This window comes from Pristis pectinata, chromosome 9, assembly GCF_009764475.1.
Source record: "Pristis pectinata isolate sPriPec2 chromosome 9, sPriPec2.1.pri, whole genome shotgun sequence".
In the NCBI taxonomy this organism is placed as follows: domain Eukaryota; kingdom Metazoa; phylum Chordata; class Chondrichthyes; order Rhinopristiformes; family Pristidae; genus Pristis; species Pristis pectinata.
Genome location: NC_067413.1, coordinates 59,832,086 through 59,853,688, shown reverse-complemented (window position 1 = coordinate 59,853,688; position 21,603 = coordinate 59,832,086). Strand labels below are relative to the sequence as shown.

Sequence of the window (21,603 nt, the reverse complement as noted above, 5' to 3'; positions counted from 1 at the left end):
AACAAAAAAATCACTCTGTAATTATTTCCAGTGATCTGGGCCCCACAACCCTTGAGAGTAGAGAATTCCAGAGTTTCACTACCCTCTGTGAGGAGAAATTCCTAGGCACCTTGGTTTGGAAAGATTATCTTAGAACTATGTCCCCTCATTCAAGAATCTCCCACTAATGGAAACACCTCAACATCTACTCTGCCATGTCCCTTTATGATCTTGTATGTACAGTATATAAAAGATTAATATACATCATTAAAACACATGGGATTGGGGTCATATACTGACAGGGATAGAGAACTGGTTGGCAGAAAGATAAAGGTTGGTCCTCTTATGAAGGGCAGGTGGCGACTAGTGGGATACTGCAGGGCTCTGTGCTTGGACCCCAACTTGATTGACAAAAGAATTCCACCAAGAATTTTGTCTGGATTCCTATTTATTGACAGTTTTTTCCTTTTTTAATACAACATGGTGAAACAGTGATGCTGAATACATAAGATATATAATAGTATAAAAAGCCTTCCCAAGAAAAGACACTTACAGCTGACAATAAGAACAATCTGAAAATAAATATGAATCAATAAATACAAAACAGTTACTGCACAGCCCTTAACTCTTTGATTGCCATGGTTGTGTGTGAGGCAACAGATGTGTTGATTTGAACATGATGTATGTTTAATTATGACCACCCATAGCAGTCAAAGGGTTCTAGCAGGAAAATGTAAACATAAATAATCCATTACCTATGATGAGCTATGTTCATATATGGAGTAAAACTCTCCTCCTACCTTGACCACCATTGTCCTCCGAGCAATCACTAATTTGGAAGAGCCTAAAGAAAGTCACTTCTATCCCAGTTCAGTATATTATATTCACTAGGACCATGCAATGAACTGGTAAAGTAATAAATGGTAACAACTCATGTTTTGGGGAAAATAGGTTGACTTTCCCTGAATATCAACACAAAATCCATCTGTATCTGCCAATAATAAAATCACTTACTATCAAGCTGTTCTGCAAGTCACTTGTTTTAGCGGTTTACAAAAGTCAAATAAAATGGCCAGCTGGAATTACCGCAAAAAAAGTGTAAAACTAATTACAACGGAAAGAACATTTGTTCAAACAAACCCTTTGAAGATGTCTTTGATCATCCATAAACTGCATTGTGATTACTCCAATTCTGTAGATCATACTGAAAAGTACAATTATGTTTAACTGTAGGTAATAACAGGAAATAATAGGTCCAGTCAATTATGTCAATTTAGTTTTCATTCCTGTTAATTGTTTTTATAGTTGGCAGCTAAAGGTCAGCAACTAGAGACAGGAAGAAAGTGAAAACAATTTAAAGATGAAGAACAGTAACATTTTCTAAATTAAGACATTTAAAATGTTCAGAGATTGTAATAGTCTGAAACAGTATTGAACTAACATTAAAGGCAAACCCTTAAGTATGTTTAAAAAAACACTTCTATCTCATACTTCCAAACAAACACAAGCTCTGATTTCTGTGAGTTACATATTAGTTTGTTGCATCAGTGCACGGCCCATTGACAAATTTGGCCCCCAGGGGAAGCAGCCGTTAAAAGCATCCAAAATTTCATTCAGTCACTGAGCCTTGGGGGAAAAGAATTTTCTTTAGGTGTAATTAAAGCTACATCAAAACACAATAACTGTTATTCTAAGGTAGAAGTTGAAAGAAGCCCATGTCTGATTTCTTTTTGCCTAATGAATCACCCATTGCTGAATTTTTAAAAATATTTTCTGTCCTCATGACCTCTGCTGCAGAGCAAAGTGAAGTGAGTTTCTGGTCTTCATACAATGGGAGTGGAGAGTGAAATGTAGAAATTTTAATGTACAAAGATATTGCACTGATCCAAAACTCGACTGTGAAGACATACAGAACTTCAAACAGAATTTATTCAAATGTGGGCTTCTACAGTTTCTACCTGTCTGTTAATGCAAGAGTAACTTTAAACACTGTAACATGGTAAATTGTTATTTGTACACTTAATGCACTTAATACTGAATGCTGATGGTGCTGTGCTGCACTGCTATTGTCTGGAGGCCCAGTCTTTATATAATAGCAATAAATATTGAAAATGCAGGGGGTCATTGGCAATTAAGACATGCCCAGATTAGACTAATCTCTGTGACAATCAACAAGCATCTTCTTATGTAATATCCCTAGTTAAAAATATCAGATGAGCATTAAGATACAATCAGCTGAGAAAGCAACCTCACTTTTGATTGTATGTAGTCCATTAATGCACACCTCTTCAACCAATTATGAATTCATCCATATCATTATATAATATATATATGTATATATATATATATCTGTCATTCTGGTAGCAATTTCAGGTAGAAGTCACTTCACTGTTAGTTTTTTCCCAACGAATGCATTTTTCTCATTCTACAATTCCTAATTATCGATGCTAAAAATATTCCCTCTTGATGGGTTCATAGAAGTTTGAACAACTCCTGTGCATGGCAGCTTGAAAACCAATCTATAGGAACTTGTTAACTGTAATTCTACATTTTCTGAATTGAAATCTGTGTACAATAGCAATTGAAAAATCCGACACATTGATTTTACTCAGAATAGCTTTAACAAAACAAAGATGAAAAATATATTTAAGGCTATTAACAATATTGCAGATATTTTGGCCCCTGTTACTGAAACAATCCAATTTTCTATATTTTATAATCCTGGTCTGGTACATAAAAGGATCAAATGCAGCAATATTTCCTCATTAGATAGACAGTGATCCACTTTGGAAAATGAATGCAAAATTTCAAGGGTATTCCTGGCCCAGAGAAAAGATTAAGTCACCAGAAGTGTTCTCAAAGGCTGCTCCAAAATAAGGAAGAAATCAATTCACCAGTACCAGTCTTGAGAAGTATTTCTTGGTTTTCCATTTGTTTAACCTGGAGTCAAAATCCACTAGGGCATCAAGCTTGCAGATAAAAGGCCTATACGGAATGACGCACCAAAGAAAGACAAAGGACTGAAATACAGGTGATACCGTGTATTATAAAAGCTTTCCCCTCTCTCTTTTTTATAATCTCCACTCATGCTCAGAACAGACGACTCTGAGAAAATCAGCCATGATTCATGTGTCTCAGGCAGAGACAATGCCTGCTCATTGCTGGGTTCCAGCGTTACTGCCCACTTTTTGAAATTTCATGTTGCTTCCTTTTGCTACAATCACACCCATTCTTGCATGGACCGCTTGCAGTATAGTATGTGGCGTGGCGTTCCTTTCCTCTTAAATTGAACCACTGTGTAAATTAATACCAGAAAACACAATGCCAGAGTGCAAGGGATAACAATGGCTATGGCATTCACAGTGCTAGAAGTATTATCAATTTTAATCACAATGTCAACATCATCATGTGTATCATGTCTGTCGTTGTCTCCTGTCTTAGTTCGATCACATCCCATCCATTCTTTAAGTATTGATCTTGGATAATTAGGCTCCACCCTGAGTTTATGGTTATTGAATTTCCAGTATTCTTTTCCTTTGTAAAAAAATGTATACCCTGGAAATTTAAAACCAGAGTTAGTCAGTCTCATGGGTTAACATAATAAGCATTAACTCAAAAGATACTGAAGCTGTTGAAAGTATACAACAGGCCAATTGATAACTGAAAGAGGAAAGTCAGCACTTTGAACAAGCTGTATGGTCAGAACTCTGTGCTCAAAAGAAAGAGGGCTTTATAGGGCTAACTAAAACAAAGAATCTAAAAAGTTAAATGTAAACTGATTCCTTTCACAACACGCCAGCTCTGAGAGGTGCTTGCTAGCTACCTCAATAGCTGTAAAACATAACAGTGTAGATTTAAAAAACTACCATTCAGAGGGGTTAGCAACTTGTATGCCTTCCTGGATGGTGCAAAATGTGATTAGAAATAAGATGTCATGAAAGGATGAGATGTGTCTGTGGTCATAGAACAGATTTGATCTTCATGGTGGCACAGTGGAGACGTGATTAACAAAGCTCCTTTTAATGCTGACTAGCTGGAGATAGTGCATCACAGGAGGCAAGCCCATTTGGATCTTCATTCTAGAAACAGCCACATGAAGGCAACACAGTGAGGAAGCTAGTAGAGCTGCTGCCTCACAGCTCCAGAAACCCGGGTTCGATCCTGAGGTCTGGTGCAGTTTGTGTGGAGTTTGCATATTCTTCCTGTGACTGTGTGGATTCCTCTAGGTGCTCTGGTTTGCTCCCACATCCCAAAGATGTGCAGGTTGGTAGGTTAATTAGCCACTGTAAATTGGCACTGTTGTAGGTGAATGGTAGAATCTGGTGGGGAGTTGATGGGAATGTGGGGAGAATAAAGTGGGATTGGTGTTGGATGAGTGTAGTTGGATGCTTGATGGCCACCATGGACTAACTGGTCTGAAGGACCCATTTCCATGCTCTATGACTCAAAGGGAAGTCAGCAGCCAAGTCAAGTTAATCATTCAGGTCCCTTTTACCTGGCTGCGAGTTTGCTAGTATCAGAAGAAAGGCCAAGATAAAGTATGCTTAAATTCTTGTTTAGGATTTGCTACTCCTTTAGAGGTATTGTATCTAACATGATGTAAAACCCTTTTTTTTGCACATGCTGTTTCAAGGCTGATCTGTGCACGTTTGCTGTGGGTGGAGGAGACAGCAAACATCTGTTTAGGATTCCAATCTGATTCGTTTTTCTACTGTTAAAGAGCTTCTTGTTTGGATTTACAGTCATAATATTTCAGTTCCTAAGAAACTAGGCTTCAATATCCATGTGAAGCTTGGCTTCTTAGAAGCTCAAAATTTCCTCAAAATAATGTGAGCACCTGGATTGAGGGACAAGTAGGGAATCAAAACAGGAAAAAGAATGTGGATTAGTCTGTTATGGATTTTACGAATAACAGTAAGAAAATGTCTGAGTTAGGATAGTTTGACAGGTACAAAAAGCATAATGGTTTAATTAATATACCAAACCTTTGGGAATGAATGCCAATACACTATTTGCTTCTTAATTGTTCGTTGTGCTTATGTGTTTACTTTCAGTGACTGGGGCACAAGGACACCCAGATCCCTAAGTCCTATTAAGTGTTTCTAGACAGGAGGGGCAGGGAGAGCAGGGTTAGAATCTTGAAGTAGAGATACTTATATGTAAATACAAAATGCCTGATCAGGTATAGTTAACTGCATTCATATAGACAGTATACTTTTAAGTGGAAATTGAATTACATCATTTATGGTAGCTAGGGTAGTTACTATGGATACAGTAGCACAAGAGAAAATATTGATCACTCAAGCCAGTTTGACTACTCCAGTATGGAACAGTCTAGACAATAAGCAGATTGTTGTAATGCCCATATATGAGAGAGGGGAGTCATCTACATGATCGTTGACATGCTTTCACAATAACCCTTGTGCCTTGTGCACTGAACTGTATAAAGGTACATCATATGAGTCCACTCTAGGAGAGTCTAGGGCCAGCTCTGAGTGAATATGGTATATAAGTCCCTTAAGAATTATCTTTTGATATACATTTATTACTTATTGGTTAAAAATATTTAGTTATTAATTAGCTACCTAATATATCTTTTTACATTCTATGTCTGCACCAATGTCAAAGTGCAGCAATATTTTGCATTGTATGCAATACCAGGTGAACCAAAGAAACATCAAGATCAGTTTTAATGGGGACACTTTTACCTCTAAGTCATAAGGTCAATCTGTACTCCAGAGATTGTCATCTCAGGGCAGCCCTGTTGTTCCATTGTCCAAGAAGGGTAGCAAGGACAGGCCAGGGAACTACAGGCCGGTGAGCCTGACTTCCATTGTAGGGAAGTTACTGGAGGCAATTCTGAGGGACAAGATCCACAATTACTTGAACAGTCAAGGCCTGATTGGGAATAGTCAACATGGTTTTGTGCATGCCTGACGAATCTTTTGGAGTTTCTCGAAGAGGTAGCTAAGGGGATAGATGAAGGTAGGGCAGTGGATGTTGTCTACATGGACTTTAGTGAGGCCTTTGACAAGGTCCCGCATGTCAGGCTGATCTGGAATGTTAGGTGACATGGGATCCAGGGGGAACTAGCGAGGTGGATTCAGAATTGGCTTAATGATAAGAAGCAGAGGGTGATGGTTGAAAGTCAATTCTCCGACTGAATAGTGAGGTGCCCTGGGGTCAGTGTTGGGACCTCTGTTACTCATTATTTATGTAAATAATTTGGATAAGAGTGTACATGGCACAATTAGCAAGTTTGCTGATAGTACTATATTGGGGGGTCTTGTTGTTAGTGAAGCGGGTTATAATGAATTGCAAAGAGACCTTGATCAGTAGGGAAATGTGCTGAGGAATGGCAAATGATTTCAACTTAGTTAAGTGTGAGGTGATGCATTTTGGACATTCAAACCAGGGCAGGACTTATACAGTGAAAGGCAGGGCACTGACAAGTGTTGTGGAACAGGGGGACCTGGGAGAAGAGGGACCTGAAAATGGCCGTGCAAGTAGACAGGATGGTGAAGAAGGCATTTAGCATGCTGGCCTTCATCAGTCAGGACATCGAATTTAGGAATAGGGACATTATGTTGCAGTTATATAAGTCATTGGTGAGGCCGCATTTGGAGTATTGTGTACAGTTTTGGTCATCCTGTTATAAGAAAGACATTGTCAAGCTGGAGAGGGTGCAGAAGAGATTTATGAGGATGCTGCCTGGACTTGAGGGCCTGAGTTATAGGAAGAGCTTGGCCATGCTGGATCTTTATTCCTTGGAGCATAGGAGAATGAGGGGTGACCTCATAGGTTTATAAAATCATGAGTGGTATGGATAAGGTGGATGGTCATAGTCTTTTCCCCAGGGTTGGGGAGTCCATAACTAGAGGGCACAGATACAAGATACGAGGGGAAAGAGTTAAAAGAGACCAGAGAGGTAGGTTCTTTACACAGAGGGTAGTGAGTTCCTGGAATGAGCTGCCTCAGGAAGTGGTCAAGGCAGGTATAAGTGCAACATTTAGGAGACATTTGGATGGGTACATGGAGGAGAGGGGCTTGGAGGGTTATGAGTTGAATGCGGGCAACTGGGACTTGCAAGGAGGATGCTGTGGTCGACATGGACCAGTTAGGCTGAAGGGCCTGTTTCTGTGCTTTATGACTCACTGACTATAAAAAGTCCTGCTCATTGGAGAAACTGGCCTCAAACTGCTGATTTGCCACACTTTGAACTAATTAGATAAGCCTGCTACTGGTGCCGGAAGCGTGGCAACGCTTGCGGGCTGTCCCCAAGACTCTACGCAAAAGATGCATTTCACTGTGTGTTTCGATGTACATGTGACTAATAAAGATATTTTATCTTTCTAAGACTTCTGTTTGGTGGATACTTTTATCTTAAGGTTACCGTCTTCTCTTCCTATCATGTTGTCATAAAAGAACTCTACAGACTTATCACCTTAAAGAGTGCGTAGTTGCACTTCAGTGCCATTGCCCATCTTTGTTTCTATCTTGGCTTATCCACCACTGAAACCCACCTTCACAGATGGGGATGCAAATACCATCCCAGAAGTGCAAGGGTACCAAAAGTCTATGAAAAGAGTGAAAGGAACTTAGTAAACAAAAGTGCTGGGAAATTGGACAGATAGCTGATAAATCCATAGAATTTGATAACCAGCACCCTAGAGTATCAAGAGAGATAGCCATGGCAATAGTGGATGCTTTGGTTGCCTACTTCCAGAATTCTCTATATTATGGAATGGTTCCTACGAATGGAAGGTGACAAATGTAACCTCATTCAAAATGGAGGGTATTGAGAAGAAAGGGAGCTACAAATTAGGTTAGCCTAACATCAATAGTAGTGAAAATGCTGGAGTCTATTATGAAAGGCACTTGGAAACTAGTGTTACAGACTAGGTGAATGTCCCTTTAAGATAGAGCATTTTGTGTGTGTGTGTGTGTGTGTGTGTGTGTGTGTGTGTGTGTGTGTGTGTGTGTGTTTGTGTGGCGCGCTTACGCCAACAGAAGATAAAGGACGTAATGACGTTGTTGACAAAGTCAGTCGTAGTCAGTCAGAGCAGAGAGAGAGAGAAAAGAGAGAGAGACACCAGCCTGCTAGTTTTCTCTATCGATGGATGAGAAATAATAACTGTGTCTGTTACTACAATCTACGTATGGAAATTGGGAGTAATCCGGTGGAGTTCACTTTGTTGCTGACCTGCAGAGGGAAACAGGTATTTGTGTGGACGACCACGATTCAGATGCTTTTCGGGGTGAGGAAGTCACTACCGAGTAAACACTGAGGTGTCGTTTGGGTTCCATCGTGGAACATTTGGATTTCATAATTACTCTCTCTGTGTCCTTTGCATCTACGTTTTATCTTCAGACAACGGTGGTTGTTGGAGAAGCCTTTGCTCATGTTTCACCTTACGGCTTGCTGAACTGAATTTTAATAACCATTCCTGGACTTGGAGTTTGGGACTTTGCCGCACACACACGAGTTTAGTTTTGGGGTTAATGTTCAAGGTTTAACATTTTTACTTCTAACATTCTAACATTTTTACTTTTATTTTTCTTATTATCATAAGTAGTTATTGCTAAAGTAGTTTTTAACACTGAATCATGACTTGGTGTGTTTCTTTTGTTGCTGGTTCGTAACACTAGATACTTGGAAAGAATGAACAATGAAGTCAACATGGATTTATGAATCATACAAAGTCAACATGGATTTATGAAACAGAATTTGTGTTTAACAAAACTATTTGACTTTTTTTGAGGATGTTTCTAGCAGAACAGCTAATGGGACCTGTGGATGCGGTATATTTTCAGAAGTCCTTTGATAAATTTCCACATAAGTGGTCAGTGTCCAAAATTAAAGTACATGAGATTAGAGATAATACATTATATTGGTATGGATTGAAAATTAGTTGATAGACCGGAAAGAGAAAATAGGGATAAATGCATCTTTTTCATGGTGGCATGTGGTGATTATTAGGATTAATGATTATTAGGGCTCTAGCTATTCGTAATAGATATCAAATATTTTGATGAAAGAATCAAATGCAATATTTCTTTTTACTATTGATACAAAACTATGTGGGATTGTGAATTGCGAAATGTTCCAAGGTGACTTGGATAACGAGAGAGGGCAAATACATGGCAGATGGAGTATAATGTGGTTAAATGTGAAGTTATCCATTTTGATAGGAAAAAAGAATAGGAAGGTAAAATATTTCTTCAATGGTAATAGATTGGGAAACGTTAATGTACAAAAGGATCTGTGTGTCCTTGTGCACCAGTCACTGAAAGCAAACATGCAGATGCAGCCAGCAGTTAAGAAGGCAAATGGTATGTTGATCTTCATTTTAAGAGATTTTGAATATAAGAGCAAGGATGTCCTTGTTACAATTATCCAAGCCCTTGTTGAGGCCACACCTGGAACACTGTGTATAGTTTAGGTCTCTTTACATAAGAAAGGATATACTTGCAACAAAGATTGCCCGACTATTTCCTGAAATGGTACAACTGTTGTCTGAGGAGAGATTGGGTTGACTAGGCCTGTATTCACTAAAGTTTAGAAGATGGAGAGGACATCTCATTGAAACATATACAATTCTGACAAGGCTTGAAAGACTGCAAATAGGGAAGCTTCCACTGGTTGGGGAGTCTAAGATCTTGGAATCAAAATCTCATGATGGCATAGAAATTTTTTCACAGAGTGTGCACATGTGGAATTCTCTACCACAGAAGGCTATGGAGGCCTACTTGCTGAGTATATTTAAAAAGGAGATGGATAGATTTCTAGACACAAAAGCCAGTAAGGAATATGGGGAGTGAGCAGGAATATGGTTTTGAGAAAGAGGATCAACTATGATTGTACTGAATGATGAAGCATGTTCAAAGACCTGAATGCCCTATTCCTGCTCCTATGTTTCTATATTTTACCTCCCTGTTCTTGTCACCTGCAAACTTGATTCCAACATATATCTTTAATCATTCCATCAATAATTTCTGTCCTGCACTGCACTGTTCAACTTTCTCATCATTATCACCTCACCAACTTACTCTCGATCTTTCCACTTGTACCTCTTCTAGCCCACCCTCCAACCCCACCTCTCCACTTTTGCTCATCATTAATGCCTTTGCTTTCATTTACCAGATTCCATTCTCTTTACCTTCCACTTTCTGCCTTATTTCTATAAAACCCTCCCAAAACCTCATTTTTTGACAAAAATTGAGAAGGTTACTTCTCTTGATACAGCTGTGTTTTGTTGTGTTTTCTGTATAGGTTAGAATGGCTATTACTAAGCTTGCCTCAAACACTAGATTAGCCTCATTTTAAACATTATTTGAAATTATGAAATTTGAAAGAACAATCTGACTTTGGAAAGAGTGTATAGAGAAAAATAAATAAGTTAATCCTTTGGAAAGTAGAAGTTTGAGAATTTACCAAGAAAACTGAACTTTTGCATCGAAAGAAACAAGGCATGGGAGAACTTTGTAGAAGTTGTAATAATCTTCAGAAAATGGATAAGCTGTTCTTAAAATATTATTTGTCGTAACAAAATTGCATCATCTAGGAGGACAAGGGTTCAGTCTTCAAAAAAGAGAAATTGAAAAGAAACTTGGGACTACACAGGAAAATAAATATATGGGTGACTCCCACATAGAGGTAGATTCATCCCACATAGAGGTAGATTCTTTCACCGTGTTCAAGTTGAATTGGGTAATTTTTTTGGTGAGTGAAGTTAGAGGCATTTACATCTACCAAATCCAACCTCTTCAGATAATCAGTTTAATGGTTCTTAATATTCGTTTAATACTAAATGAACAAATTCTGAAAAGCATTGAATTAAAGGAAGGCACAAGAAAGACTACAGATGCTGGAAATCTGGAGCAACACACAACAAAAATGCTGGAGGAACTCAGTAGGTCAGTCATCACCTATGGAGGGAAATGAACAATCGATGTTTTGGGCCGAGACTCTTCAACAGGACTGAAAGAAAGAGGGCAGAAGCCAGAATAAAATGGTGGGGAGAGGTGGAGGAGCACGAGCTGGAAGGTGATAGGTGAATCCAGGGGAGAGGGGGAAGATAGGTGGGGGAGGGGGGTAAGTGGGAAAGATGAGAGAAGTTGGGAGGTGATAGGTGGAAGAGGCAAAGGGCTGAAGAAGATGGAATCTGAATATGGAAAAAAGAGAAGGAGGTGAGGAACCAGAGGGAGGAAGGTGTGTGTGATGGGCAGGTCATGGGGGTGGGGGAAGGCAAAGAAGGGGTAATGGGGCCAGTGGGATAAGGGAAGACAAAGGGGGAGGGGAACAGGGGAGAGTGGTTACCGAAAGTTAGAGAAATCGATGTTGATGCTATCAGGTTGGAGACTACCAAGACGGAATATAAGATGTTGTTCCTCTAATTTGTGGCCAGCCTCAGCTTGGCAGTAGAGGAGGTCATGGACAGACATGTCAGTGTGGGAATGAGAAGTAGAATCAAAATGGCTGGCCACTGGGAGATCCTGACTGTTACGGCAGATGGAGCCAAGGTTGAGGCCTTCCTGATGGGGGATAGAAATGCACAGGGACTGGACGTCCATGGTGAAAATGAGGCAGTCAGGGCCGGGGAACTGAAAGTTGTTGAAGTGGTGGACAGCATGTGAAGTGTCACGGATGTAGGTGGGAAAGGACTGAACCAAGGGGGACAAAATGGAGTTGAGATACAAGGACACCAGTTCAGTGGAGCAGGAACAGGCAGAAACAATGGGCCTACTGGGGTAGTTAGGTTTGTGGATCTTGGGTAGGAGGTAGGAACGGGCAGTACAGGGTTGGGGAACAATGAGATTGGAGGCTGTAGAGGGGAGATCTCTGGAGGTGATGAAGTAGGTGATGGGAGACAGTGGCCCGATGCTTCTCAGTGGGGTCCTGCTTCAGGGGTAAGTTCAGGGGTGTCTGAGAGCTGCTATCTGGCCTCGGCAAGGTAGAGATCAGTCCGCCAGACAACAACGTCACCACCTTTGTCTGTGGGTTTGATGGTGAGGTTGGGATTGATGCGGAGAGAGTGGAGAGAATTGCGTTCAAAGGGAGTGAGGTTGGAATAGGTGAGGGGAGTGGTGAAGTTGAGATGGTTAATGTCCCATTGGCAGTTAGAGATGAAAAGATCCAGAGTGGGCAGAAGGCTAGAGTGGGGTATCCAAGAGGATGAGGGCTTAAGGCAGGAGGAGGTGTCATCAGTGGGGAACGCTTGGCAAAGAAGTAGGCCCAGAGATGGAGGCAATGGAAGAAGAGCTTGGCATCATTGTGGGCACAGAACACATTGGGGTGCGGGCATAGGGGGATGAAGATAAGGCTCCTGCTGAGGACAGAATGTTGTACCTCAGAGAGGGGAAGGTCAGAGAGGATAGTGAAGACACGGCAGGGGTTGGAGCTGGGGTTATGGGAGGGTAGAGGGTTGGAGGAGTACAGAGAAAGTGGGGTGGGAGGAAGAGAGGTCTCAGAGGAGTGAGGGACGATGAGGGGTAAGGGGACGCATGAGGGGCCAGGAATTAAATGAACTTTCCAATGGAAGAAGCTGGAAATGTAAACAGAAGCAATCTTTCTGGAAAATTGCAGCAGACAACTTAACTGTGGAACAGTTCTGACAATGAGGTGAAAGTCATCCAAGAGGAAGATAAAATATCAGGGTAATTCTACAATGCCAAATGTCCAGCTTAGATCATTGTTTACAGGAAGTATAGCTCAGAAGACTCAAACAAAATGTGTCCTGTTTATGTCCAATATACATACATTCATATAGTTTAACATAAAAAAACATATTCCAAGGCAAAATTGAGAAAATGGATGCCGAGCCAAAAAAGAGATCAGGAGGGATAATCTAAGGCTGGTCAAATAGATTAATTGAAAGGAGGGTTTTAAAGGAAGAGCGGCAAAGAGATTTAGGGAGGGAATTCTAAAGCATTGAATTTAGCATCTATTGAATGGGCTCCAAAATTTCCCGATATGTATTCCTTTTTATGTCATTCCACAATGGGAATACTGGAGTGTAGAACTACTTCTACTGTTCCTAAAATTTTAATGTAAATTTTAAAGAAGAATCAGAGATTGAAAACTTAGCATGAATAAGTAAGAACAAGCTGGAAAGACAAGTATCAGGAAAATGTGCGATCATATTGATGAACAGAATAGATACATGTGGCAAAACATCATACTGTGAGAGGACTTGAATGCTGGATACTTTGAGATGGATTTTTTCTTTCTTTGACACTTGAATGTATAACAGCATTATGAAGAAAATCAGCCAAGATCATTGTGTATGTGTAATGGAGCCCAAATAAGTTTCTGTGCACTTATCTGCATTTCTGTGGAAGGAAGTATGTGTTAAAGGTTAAGCTGCTGGAATCAGTCACCCAACTAACATATTGATACAAGAAGACAGGAAGTGCAAATTTGAAGCCTTAAAATTCAAGAGCTCCATCTATTCAGATTATGTTGATCTCAAGCCTGTTTCAGGCTTACCTGGGACTTATGGCTAAGAGGGGTACGGCTTTACAAAGTCCATCCTTAACTTTCAGTGCTAAATTTTTAATCAAAATAATTGGTAGAAGTTAAAGTAAAAGTCAAGGATTTTTTTGAAGACTACTGCAATATCTTCATTACCATATTTATGATTTTAAACATCAGTTACCTGAAACTTTGAATCAGATTTACAGTAATGCACAAGTTTGAACAAGGTAAAAACCAAAGCAGCCAATCAAGCCTTTATTTGCACATACCACTTTCCTTGCTTACAAAGGCTCCTTGCGGAGATTCAGGAATTCCTTTCCATATTGAAATAGATTTGGGATAACCACTGTCTACCACATGTGTTTCTTCATTATATCTCCAGTACCTATAGGCAGAAAGAAAACAAGTAAATATAAACAATTTGAAGTTCTAAGGCTGAACTTAAGTAGTTATCAAAGGTTAGAATTAGAAAAATGAAAAAATCTGTGTCCTTGAGGAGCATAAATTCACTTGATGAATGAAAGTCCAAGTATTCCATTAAACTGGATGATCTTACACCTGAACAACTTGGGTTTCATCTGCAATAATTAGTGTGACTTCAGGCCTCAAACAGGACCATCTTTCTTTGTTTTCTCTTCACTAGTAGAATCTCCAATTCTTTCACACATTCGAACTCATATACTGTGCATGTATTTTAACTGTACCATTGCAAACAGAGGATGTAGATTATTAGCACTCTGCTCCAGGCTGGAACTCTCAACAGCCAGCAAGGCCCATGGAGAAACTGAACACTTGGTGTATACAATTTTCTAATAATGGTTAATCAAGCATGCTGCCGAAGCATAGGCATAAAATTATAAAAACACTCTTATACAGTCAACATTTTCTTTCTTTGTCCTTTAATGGTAGGTAGCAGCCCTATGAGAACTACTCCTTTGTTGAATACTATGCTTCTTGACAAATATTTTATGGACAAAAGTCTGTCAGCAAGCTTTCCATTTCATAGTAATCTTCTCTCACCAGCAAGGAAGATCTTACACTTGCAAAGTCAGTGGAAGTCATCCTCTGGGCTTGTTAATGCTTAAGAATTCAGATTGCGAGCCAGCTCGACCTAATAGTAGAAAATCAGGGCACGACTATTCTCATGGCTATCATCTCACTTTTATCTATTAACCTGTTATTTTATTACAAACACTATGTAAATGTGCTTATTTAATCTTAATTTATTTACATTTCAAACTTAGAAAAAAACGCCTCAGTTGTTATTCTTAGTGTCTCATTTAAATTTCTCAACATTGTTCTTCTTTCTTATCTTGCTTTACTCTTGCTACTTTATCTTGCCTCCTGTAGCTTATTTACTATGTTTTATGTTTTCTCAGAACATCTTTTCCTTTCTTTGTTCTCCCATTCCTTTTGTTGCTTATTTTTAAAATTTTTTTTGGCCATTTCTTTATTGCCTGTCTGCTTCCAGTAACTCATGTTGCTAGTTTATTGTCACTGCAACAAAAGAAGATTGTTCAGTGCATCAAATCTATTCTAAAGTAAAACAGACTGTAACCCAATCTTCAATCATTGTCATGCCGTTGGAAGAAAAAGGTGTATATATAGAAGTATAACATCACAAGCATTTTGTGTCTTTTTGTAAACTCAGGATTCAGGAATTTCGAATCGTTGGCTATTCTATCTGGAATAAATTTTAGGTTTGAAATGTTCCCTTTGGTCAATTTAGCCAAAAAATTGGCCTAAGCACAAATGGGAAAGGAGACAGGGTGTTTTCTATTCACATTGTTTTTTCCCATTAAACTTGCAGCTGAGAATGATTTCAACAGCTTTGTTTCCAGTGGCAAATGAATCTTACAATGGATGTCAAAGGTTTGTGCTGAATTTACCAGAACGAGCCCTTTATAGTTAATAAATTTAGAAAAATGAAAGCCAAAAAATCTGTATTTCACTGCCCAACATTGCCAAAATTGTAGTTAAAATCTTATTTGTGCATAAACAGGAATTCATAGCACTACTGATGAATCAACAGTGGTGTGTAGCAGTTACAGCTGTGAGGAAAGTCATGGCTGACCATCCTTTATTGATTTAAAACAAGAACATGTGCCAAAAAAAACAGTAGTAGAAGGCACCAACAAATCTGCATCAGCAACTTGCTTCATTCAATCAAAAAGTCAAATAGGGTACTGCAGGGAGCATAAAGCAAAAGTTGTTCTATTATTACTCCAAATCCTCTCATCAAACTTTTTTTAAAATTTCTATTTACAGCGTGGTAACAGGCCATTCCGGCCCAACGAGTCCGTGCTGCCCATTTTAAACCCCAAATTAACCTACCCGTAAGTCTTTAGAATGTGGGAGGAAACTGGAGCACCGGAGGAAACCCACGCAGACATGGGAGAACATACAAACTCCTTACAGACAGCGACAGTAATCGAACCCCGATCACTGGCGCTGTAATAGGGTCGCGCTAACCGCTACACTACTGTGTAGTACTTCTTCTTGATTTTTATGTGCAATTCGGGTCTGTCCGATCAGCGGATGAATACTATTACCATGAAAAACCATGCAATTATTATAGCACAGGAAGAGCCAAATTCTTCCATTGAGCTCATGCCAGTTTTCTGTAAGAGAAAATTCAATTATGCCCTGTCGTTTCTGTGCCATGCCCATTGCCTTGGGAGGTGAGGAAGAACAAACCAAAATGATTCTAGTGTCTGAAACCTGGAGTAGGGTAGCTCCCCACCCCACTCTTTCCTTCCAACTTACAACATCTTTGGATTTCCAACTGTTCCTAATTCTGATGAAAGGTCATTGACCTGAAACGCGGTTTTTCTCCCTCCACAGATGTTGCCTGACTTGCTGAATACTTCCAACATTTTCTGTTTTATTTAGGATTTCCAACATCTGCAATTTTTTTCAAAGGTAAGGACCATATTGCCAACAGTTATAAAGATCACCCTAGCGAATTTTGTTTTATGCATTTGGCTGCTTTGAAACTGACTCACATTTCAGCTGTGGTTTCTGTTAATGGCACTGTTGACTCAGATAGTTGTGGTGTCATCTCATTCTGGACACTTGAGTACAAGTATCCAGACTGACACTCTGATAAAACACTGAGGGACTCCTGCACTATTGGAGATTCCCTCCTTTGAACGAGATGTTAAAACAGCACTCCATTTGTTGCAGTACTGCGTGTAAATTATCCCTTGGCAGATCTGTAAGAAAGAAGGGAGGTATTCCTTGTATCCTGGCCAATGTTCATCTGTCAGTCAACATCACAGAGAAATAGATCATCTGGTCAATATCAGATCATTAGCAAAACAAAGCAGATGCTGGAATCTAGACGAAAAGCACCATGATGCTGGAGGAACTCAGCAGGCCAGGCAGCATCTGTGGAGAAAAGCAGGGGGTCAATGTTTCAGGTCAGGACCCTTCTTCAGGACTGAAGATAGGAAAAGGGGAAGCCCAATATATAGGAGGGAAAAGTAGAGCAGTGATAGGTTGACAAAAGAGGGGAGGCAGGGTGGGCACAAGGTGGTGATAGGTAGATGCAGGTAAGAGATAGTGATAGGCAGGTGCGGGGGAGGAGGGGAGAGCAGATCCACTGGGGGATGGGTCAAAGGTGAGGAGAGAGAGGAAAGAAAAGGCTAGGAAAGAGAAAAAGAGAAGAAGCAAGTGGGGGGGGGTGTTGTGGGGGGGGGGGGTGGGGATTACCTAAAGTGGGAGAATTCAATACTCATGCCATTAGGCTGCAAGGTTCCAAGATGGAAAATGAAGTGCTGTTTCTCCAGTTTATGCTTGGAATTCTCCTGGCAGTGGAGGAGGCCGAGGACTTACATATCAGTGATAGTGTGGGAGTGGGAGTTGAAGTGACCGGCAATGGGGAGATGCATATCACGGTTACGGACGGAGCTCAGGTGTTCTATGAGACGGTCACCCAGTCTGCGTTTGGTCTCACCAATGTAGAGGAGGCCACACTTGGAGCACCGAATGCAGTAGATAATATTAGGGGAGGTGCAGGTGAATCTCTGTCTCACCTGAAAGAACTGTTTGGGTCCCTGGATGGAGGTGATGGAGGTGGTGTAGGGGCAAGTGTTGCACCAATGGAGGAACAGCACCTCATTTCCTGTCTTGGAACCTGGCAGCCTAATGGCATGAATATTGAATTCTCCCACTTTAGGTAATCCCCCCACCCCTTCCCCACAAACCACCCCTTCCCCTTCCTCTCCCGCACCTGCCTATCACTGTCTCTTACCTGCATCTACCTATCACCACCTTGTGCCCACCCTGCCTCTCCTCTTCTGTCCACTCATCACTGCTCTGCTTTTCCCTCCTATATATTGGGCTTCCCCTCTTCCTACCTTCGGTCCTGAAGAAGAGTCCTGACCCGAAATATTGACCACCTGCTTTTCTCTACAGATGCTGTCTGGCCTGCTTAGTTCCTCCAGCATCGTGTTTTTCATCAGTATCAGATTATTGATTGTGGGGGCTTACTAGAGACCAATTGGTGGCTGCATTTCCCACATTTTAACAATCACTGTGCCATAAAAGTATATCATTGCAGGTAAAGTGCTATGAGATGAGTCAAGGCCATGAAAGGTGCTAAGTAAATGCAAAACCTGATGCTGGAACTACCAGCAACATCTTGACGGTTGCAAGACGGTGTTCTTCACTCAGAGGCTCTCTATTCAAAGGGAAATGAGTACATCCCCTTTTTACTCAGAGAGCAAAGGCAGAAAGACCATGCAGTTTGTTGGTATTGCAGTGTGTGCAGGATGACACTGATTACATGCACATTGCTTTGTGAGCACTGCAGGCCATATCCCAAAATCAAGAGGATTCCATTTCCTCAATGTGCAACTTCCATGTGACCACAGACAGTGCAGGGAATGGAGTTAAAAGTTACGGGGAGAAGAAAGGAGAATGGGGATCGGAAAAAAACAGGCATGATTGAATGGTGGAGCAGATTTGATGGGCTGAATGGCCTAATTCTGCTCCTATATCTTATGGTGTTATCATCAAGGTCAATGTACAATAACCTGGCAAGAACATTTTGCAGCAGACTACTTTGCTTGCTGTATTTCAGATATCAAGACAATTCAGATGTGGCTACAGGGAGATAAACAGGCTATCCACGGATGACAGAATTCACAAGAATAGTTTGTAATTCCCACTCATGTCAGCAGCATACATACAATGAGAACCCTGCTGCCACTGGCATGCAGAACCAAAGATTTTATTGCCTGGACTATTTCAGAGAAGTTATGCTTGAGCCTTAAGATTTGATTACTGCACAAGGCACATGCTGATAACATGCAGAAACTATCTTTGCTGTCATCCATTGGGCAGTAAGATAGGAAGAATATCACAAGGGGGAGGAGGAAGTGGAAGAAGAGGTGATAGAAAAGGCAGTGTAAAAGAAGGGGAGGCTGAAACATGGAAGCCCCTTTCTACTGAGGCTGCCCATGAAGAACAAACGAGTGTAATACCAGTAACCTCAACCCCAATTGCTCATTCATCAACTGATATCATACTCCTGACATTGCTTCTGTCAAAGACAATCATGTCATCCTGAGGTATTGTGCAAAAAAAATACACATTCCAAATTCCTATGTTGTCATCGGCATCCAATTTTGATAACACGTTTATTATGAGGTCCATTATCAAAAGTAACTATATTTCCCTCATCAGATCTCTACTATTTCATCAATCTATTATTTTGCTAATCAATCCACACTTATTCAAGTGATTACTGATTCTGTCCTTGATTATTGTTTCTAGACTTTTCCCCATAAATGAGGTTAAATTGACTGGTTTACAGTTACTGAATTTATCCCTAAGTCATGTTTTGAATGAAAATAGAACATTCGCAATTTTCCAGACACTGGGCACCACCCCTACAGATGTTTGGAAGATTATGGCCGAGATCTGTGTAATCTCCTCCCTCATTCCCTCATTAGTCTATGCTGCATCCTGTCTGGACCATTTTAAGTGCAGCTACTTTCTAGCACCTACTCTTTATTTCAATGTTTATCCCACCCAGAATGTCATCTGCTTCTAACTTCGCGGTGACTCCAGCAACATCTTTTTCTTTAAAACGCCTTTTCTGTTTACACGCAGATTTTTAGATTCTCTTTTATGTTTACTGCCATTCTTTTCACATGTTCTCTCTTTGCCTATTGTTTCTGTTTTCACTTTCTGTCTGATGTCTGTGTAATCAACCTGGTTCTCATTGGGTTAACATGTTAGCATCTGTCACATATTCTTTCTTTTCTGCTTTTACCCTCTGCCATTTTGGTCATCCAAGTTATTTCGGCTTTAATTTTACCGCCTTCTTCCTCCTGGGATTGTATCTCGATGGCTGCTTAAACAATTCCACCTTAAAGTCTCTTATTATTCAATTGCAGTTTTTGCCTGCCAAGCTTTGATTCTAATTTACCTGTGCCAGATCTGTTCTCATAACATTGAAATTGGCCCTTCTCCCATTGACAATATTTTAACCCTGGATTAGTCTATAAGCTTTTCTAAACTTCATGTGTTATAATTGCTGTTTCTTAGATGTCTCCCCATTGATACTTACTCTACTTGGCTTGGCTCATTTCCCAGAACCGTCTAACAACACCATCTTTCTAGTTAAGCCAGAAACATTCTGATCAAGAAAGTTCTGAATACACTTTAGAAACTCTTCAGCTTCTTACGTTATTGCTATCCTCGTCTATACTTATAGTCGAAGGACTTCATCATTACTCAATGGCTTTTGCACTTCTCTGCAATTTTCTTGCAAACTTGCTCTTCAATTTCTTTCCCACTAGTATGTGGCATATAGAATAGTCCATAGTGTAACCTTACCTCCACTGCTTCTTACCTTGAAACAGATTCAGTTTGTGATTGGATATCTTACCGTGCCATCACATGCCCGTACTTTGGCAAGTCTAATCACCTGGCTGTACTTCTACTCCTGACATATAGGCAGGGACTGAGGACCACAGCACCAGTGGTGAGGACTGTGAAGGTGTGGTCAAGGGAGGGGGAGGAGCATTTACAAGATTGTTTTGAATCAGTGGATTGTACCATATTCAGGGATTCATCTTTGGAGCTGAATGAACAATGCCACGGCCAACACTGACTTCATCAAAACCTGTGTGGATGAGTGAGTCTGTGCTGTCGAGAACATGTCAAGTTTTCCAAACCAGAAGCCCTGGATGAACAAGGAGATTTGCAGTCTGCTGAGGGCTAGATCTGCGGCGTTCAAGACTGGCGATCCAGAACCCTATGAGAAGTCCAAGTATGACCTACGGAAGGCCATCGTGAGAGCGAAAAGGCAATTCCGTGTGAAGTTAGAGACACAATTGGATGCACGACAGCTGTGGCAGTGTTTGCATGCCATTACTTCCTAAGGTAAGACCTAACAGCGTAAATGGTAGTGATGCTTCACTCCCTGATGAGCTCAATGCATTTTATACACGCTTTGAAAGGGAGAATAACACTACACCTGTGTGAATTCCCACAACATCCAGTGACCCTGTGATCTCTGTCTCGGAGGTTGACGTCAGAACAATGGGGTGAACCCTCGCAAGGCGTCAGGCCCTTACGGTGTACCTGACCTGGTACTGAAAACCTGTGCCGAAAACTGGCTGGAGTGTTCAAGGACCTCTTCAATGTCTTACTGCTGCAGTCGGAGGTTCCCACCTGCTTCAGAAGGGCATCAATCATACCAGTGCCCAAGAAGAGCAGAGTGAGCTGCCTCAACGACTATCGCCCAGCAGCACTCACATCTACCGTGATGAAGTGCTTTGAGAGGTTAGTCATGGCTTGAATTAACTCCTGCCTGAGCAAGAACCTGGACCCGCTGCAGTTTGCCTACCGCCACAACAGATCTACAGCAGACGCAACCTCATTGGCTCTGCACTTGGCTTTGGAGCACCTAGACAACAGCAAAACATACGTCAGGCTGCTGTTTATTGATTACAGTTCGGCATTCAACTCCATCATCCCCTCAGTACTAATCAACAAGCTTCATAAACTGGGCCTCTGTACCTCCCTCTGCAACTGGATCCTCAACTTCCTTATCGGGAGACCACAGTCAGTGCAGATCCGTAGTAATATCTCCTCCTCGCTGATAATCAACACAGGCGCACCTCAAGGAT

General features: G+C 40.8%; 1 protein-coding gene across 2 annotated transcripts in view; it reads right to left on the bottom strand.

Moving 5' to 3' along the window:
* Window positions 1-276: 276 nt before the first annotated feature.
* LOC127574165 (matrix metalloproteinase-16-like) overlaps window positions 277-21,603 on the bottom strand; it is a 188,997-nt gene continuing 167,670 nt past the window's right edge. For both annotated transcript variants that reach the window (XM_052022935.1, XM_052022936.1), the window contains exons 9-10: window positions 13,726-13,841; window positions 277-3,534 (exon numbers count right to left, since the gene is read on the bottom strand). In XM_052022935.1, coding sequence (XP_051878895.1) covers window positions 3,200-3,534; window positions 13,726-13,841 — 451 coding nt within the window. In that variant the 3' untranslated portion in view covers window positions 277-3,199. The remainder of the gene's footprint in view (window positions 3,535-13,725; window positions 13,842-21,603) is intronic.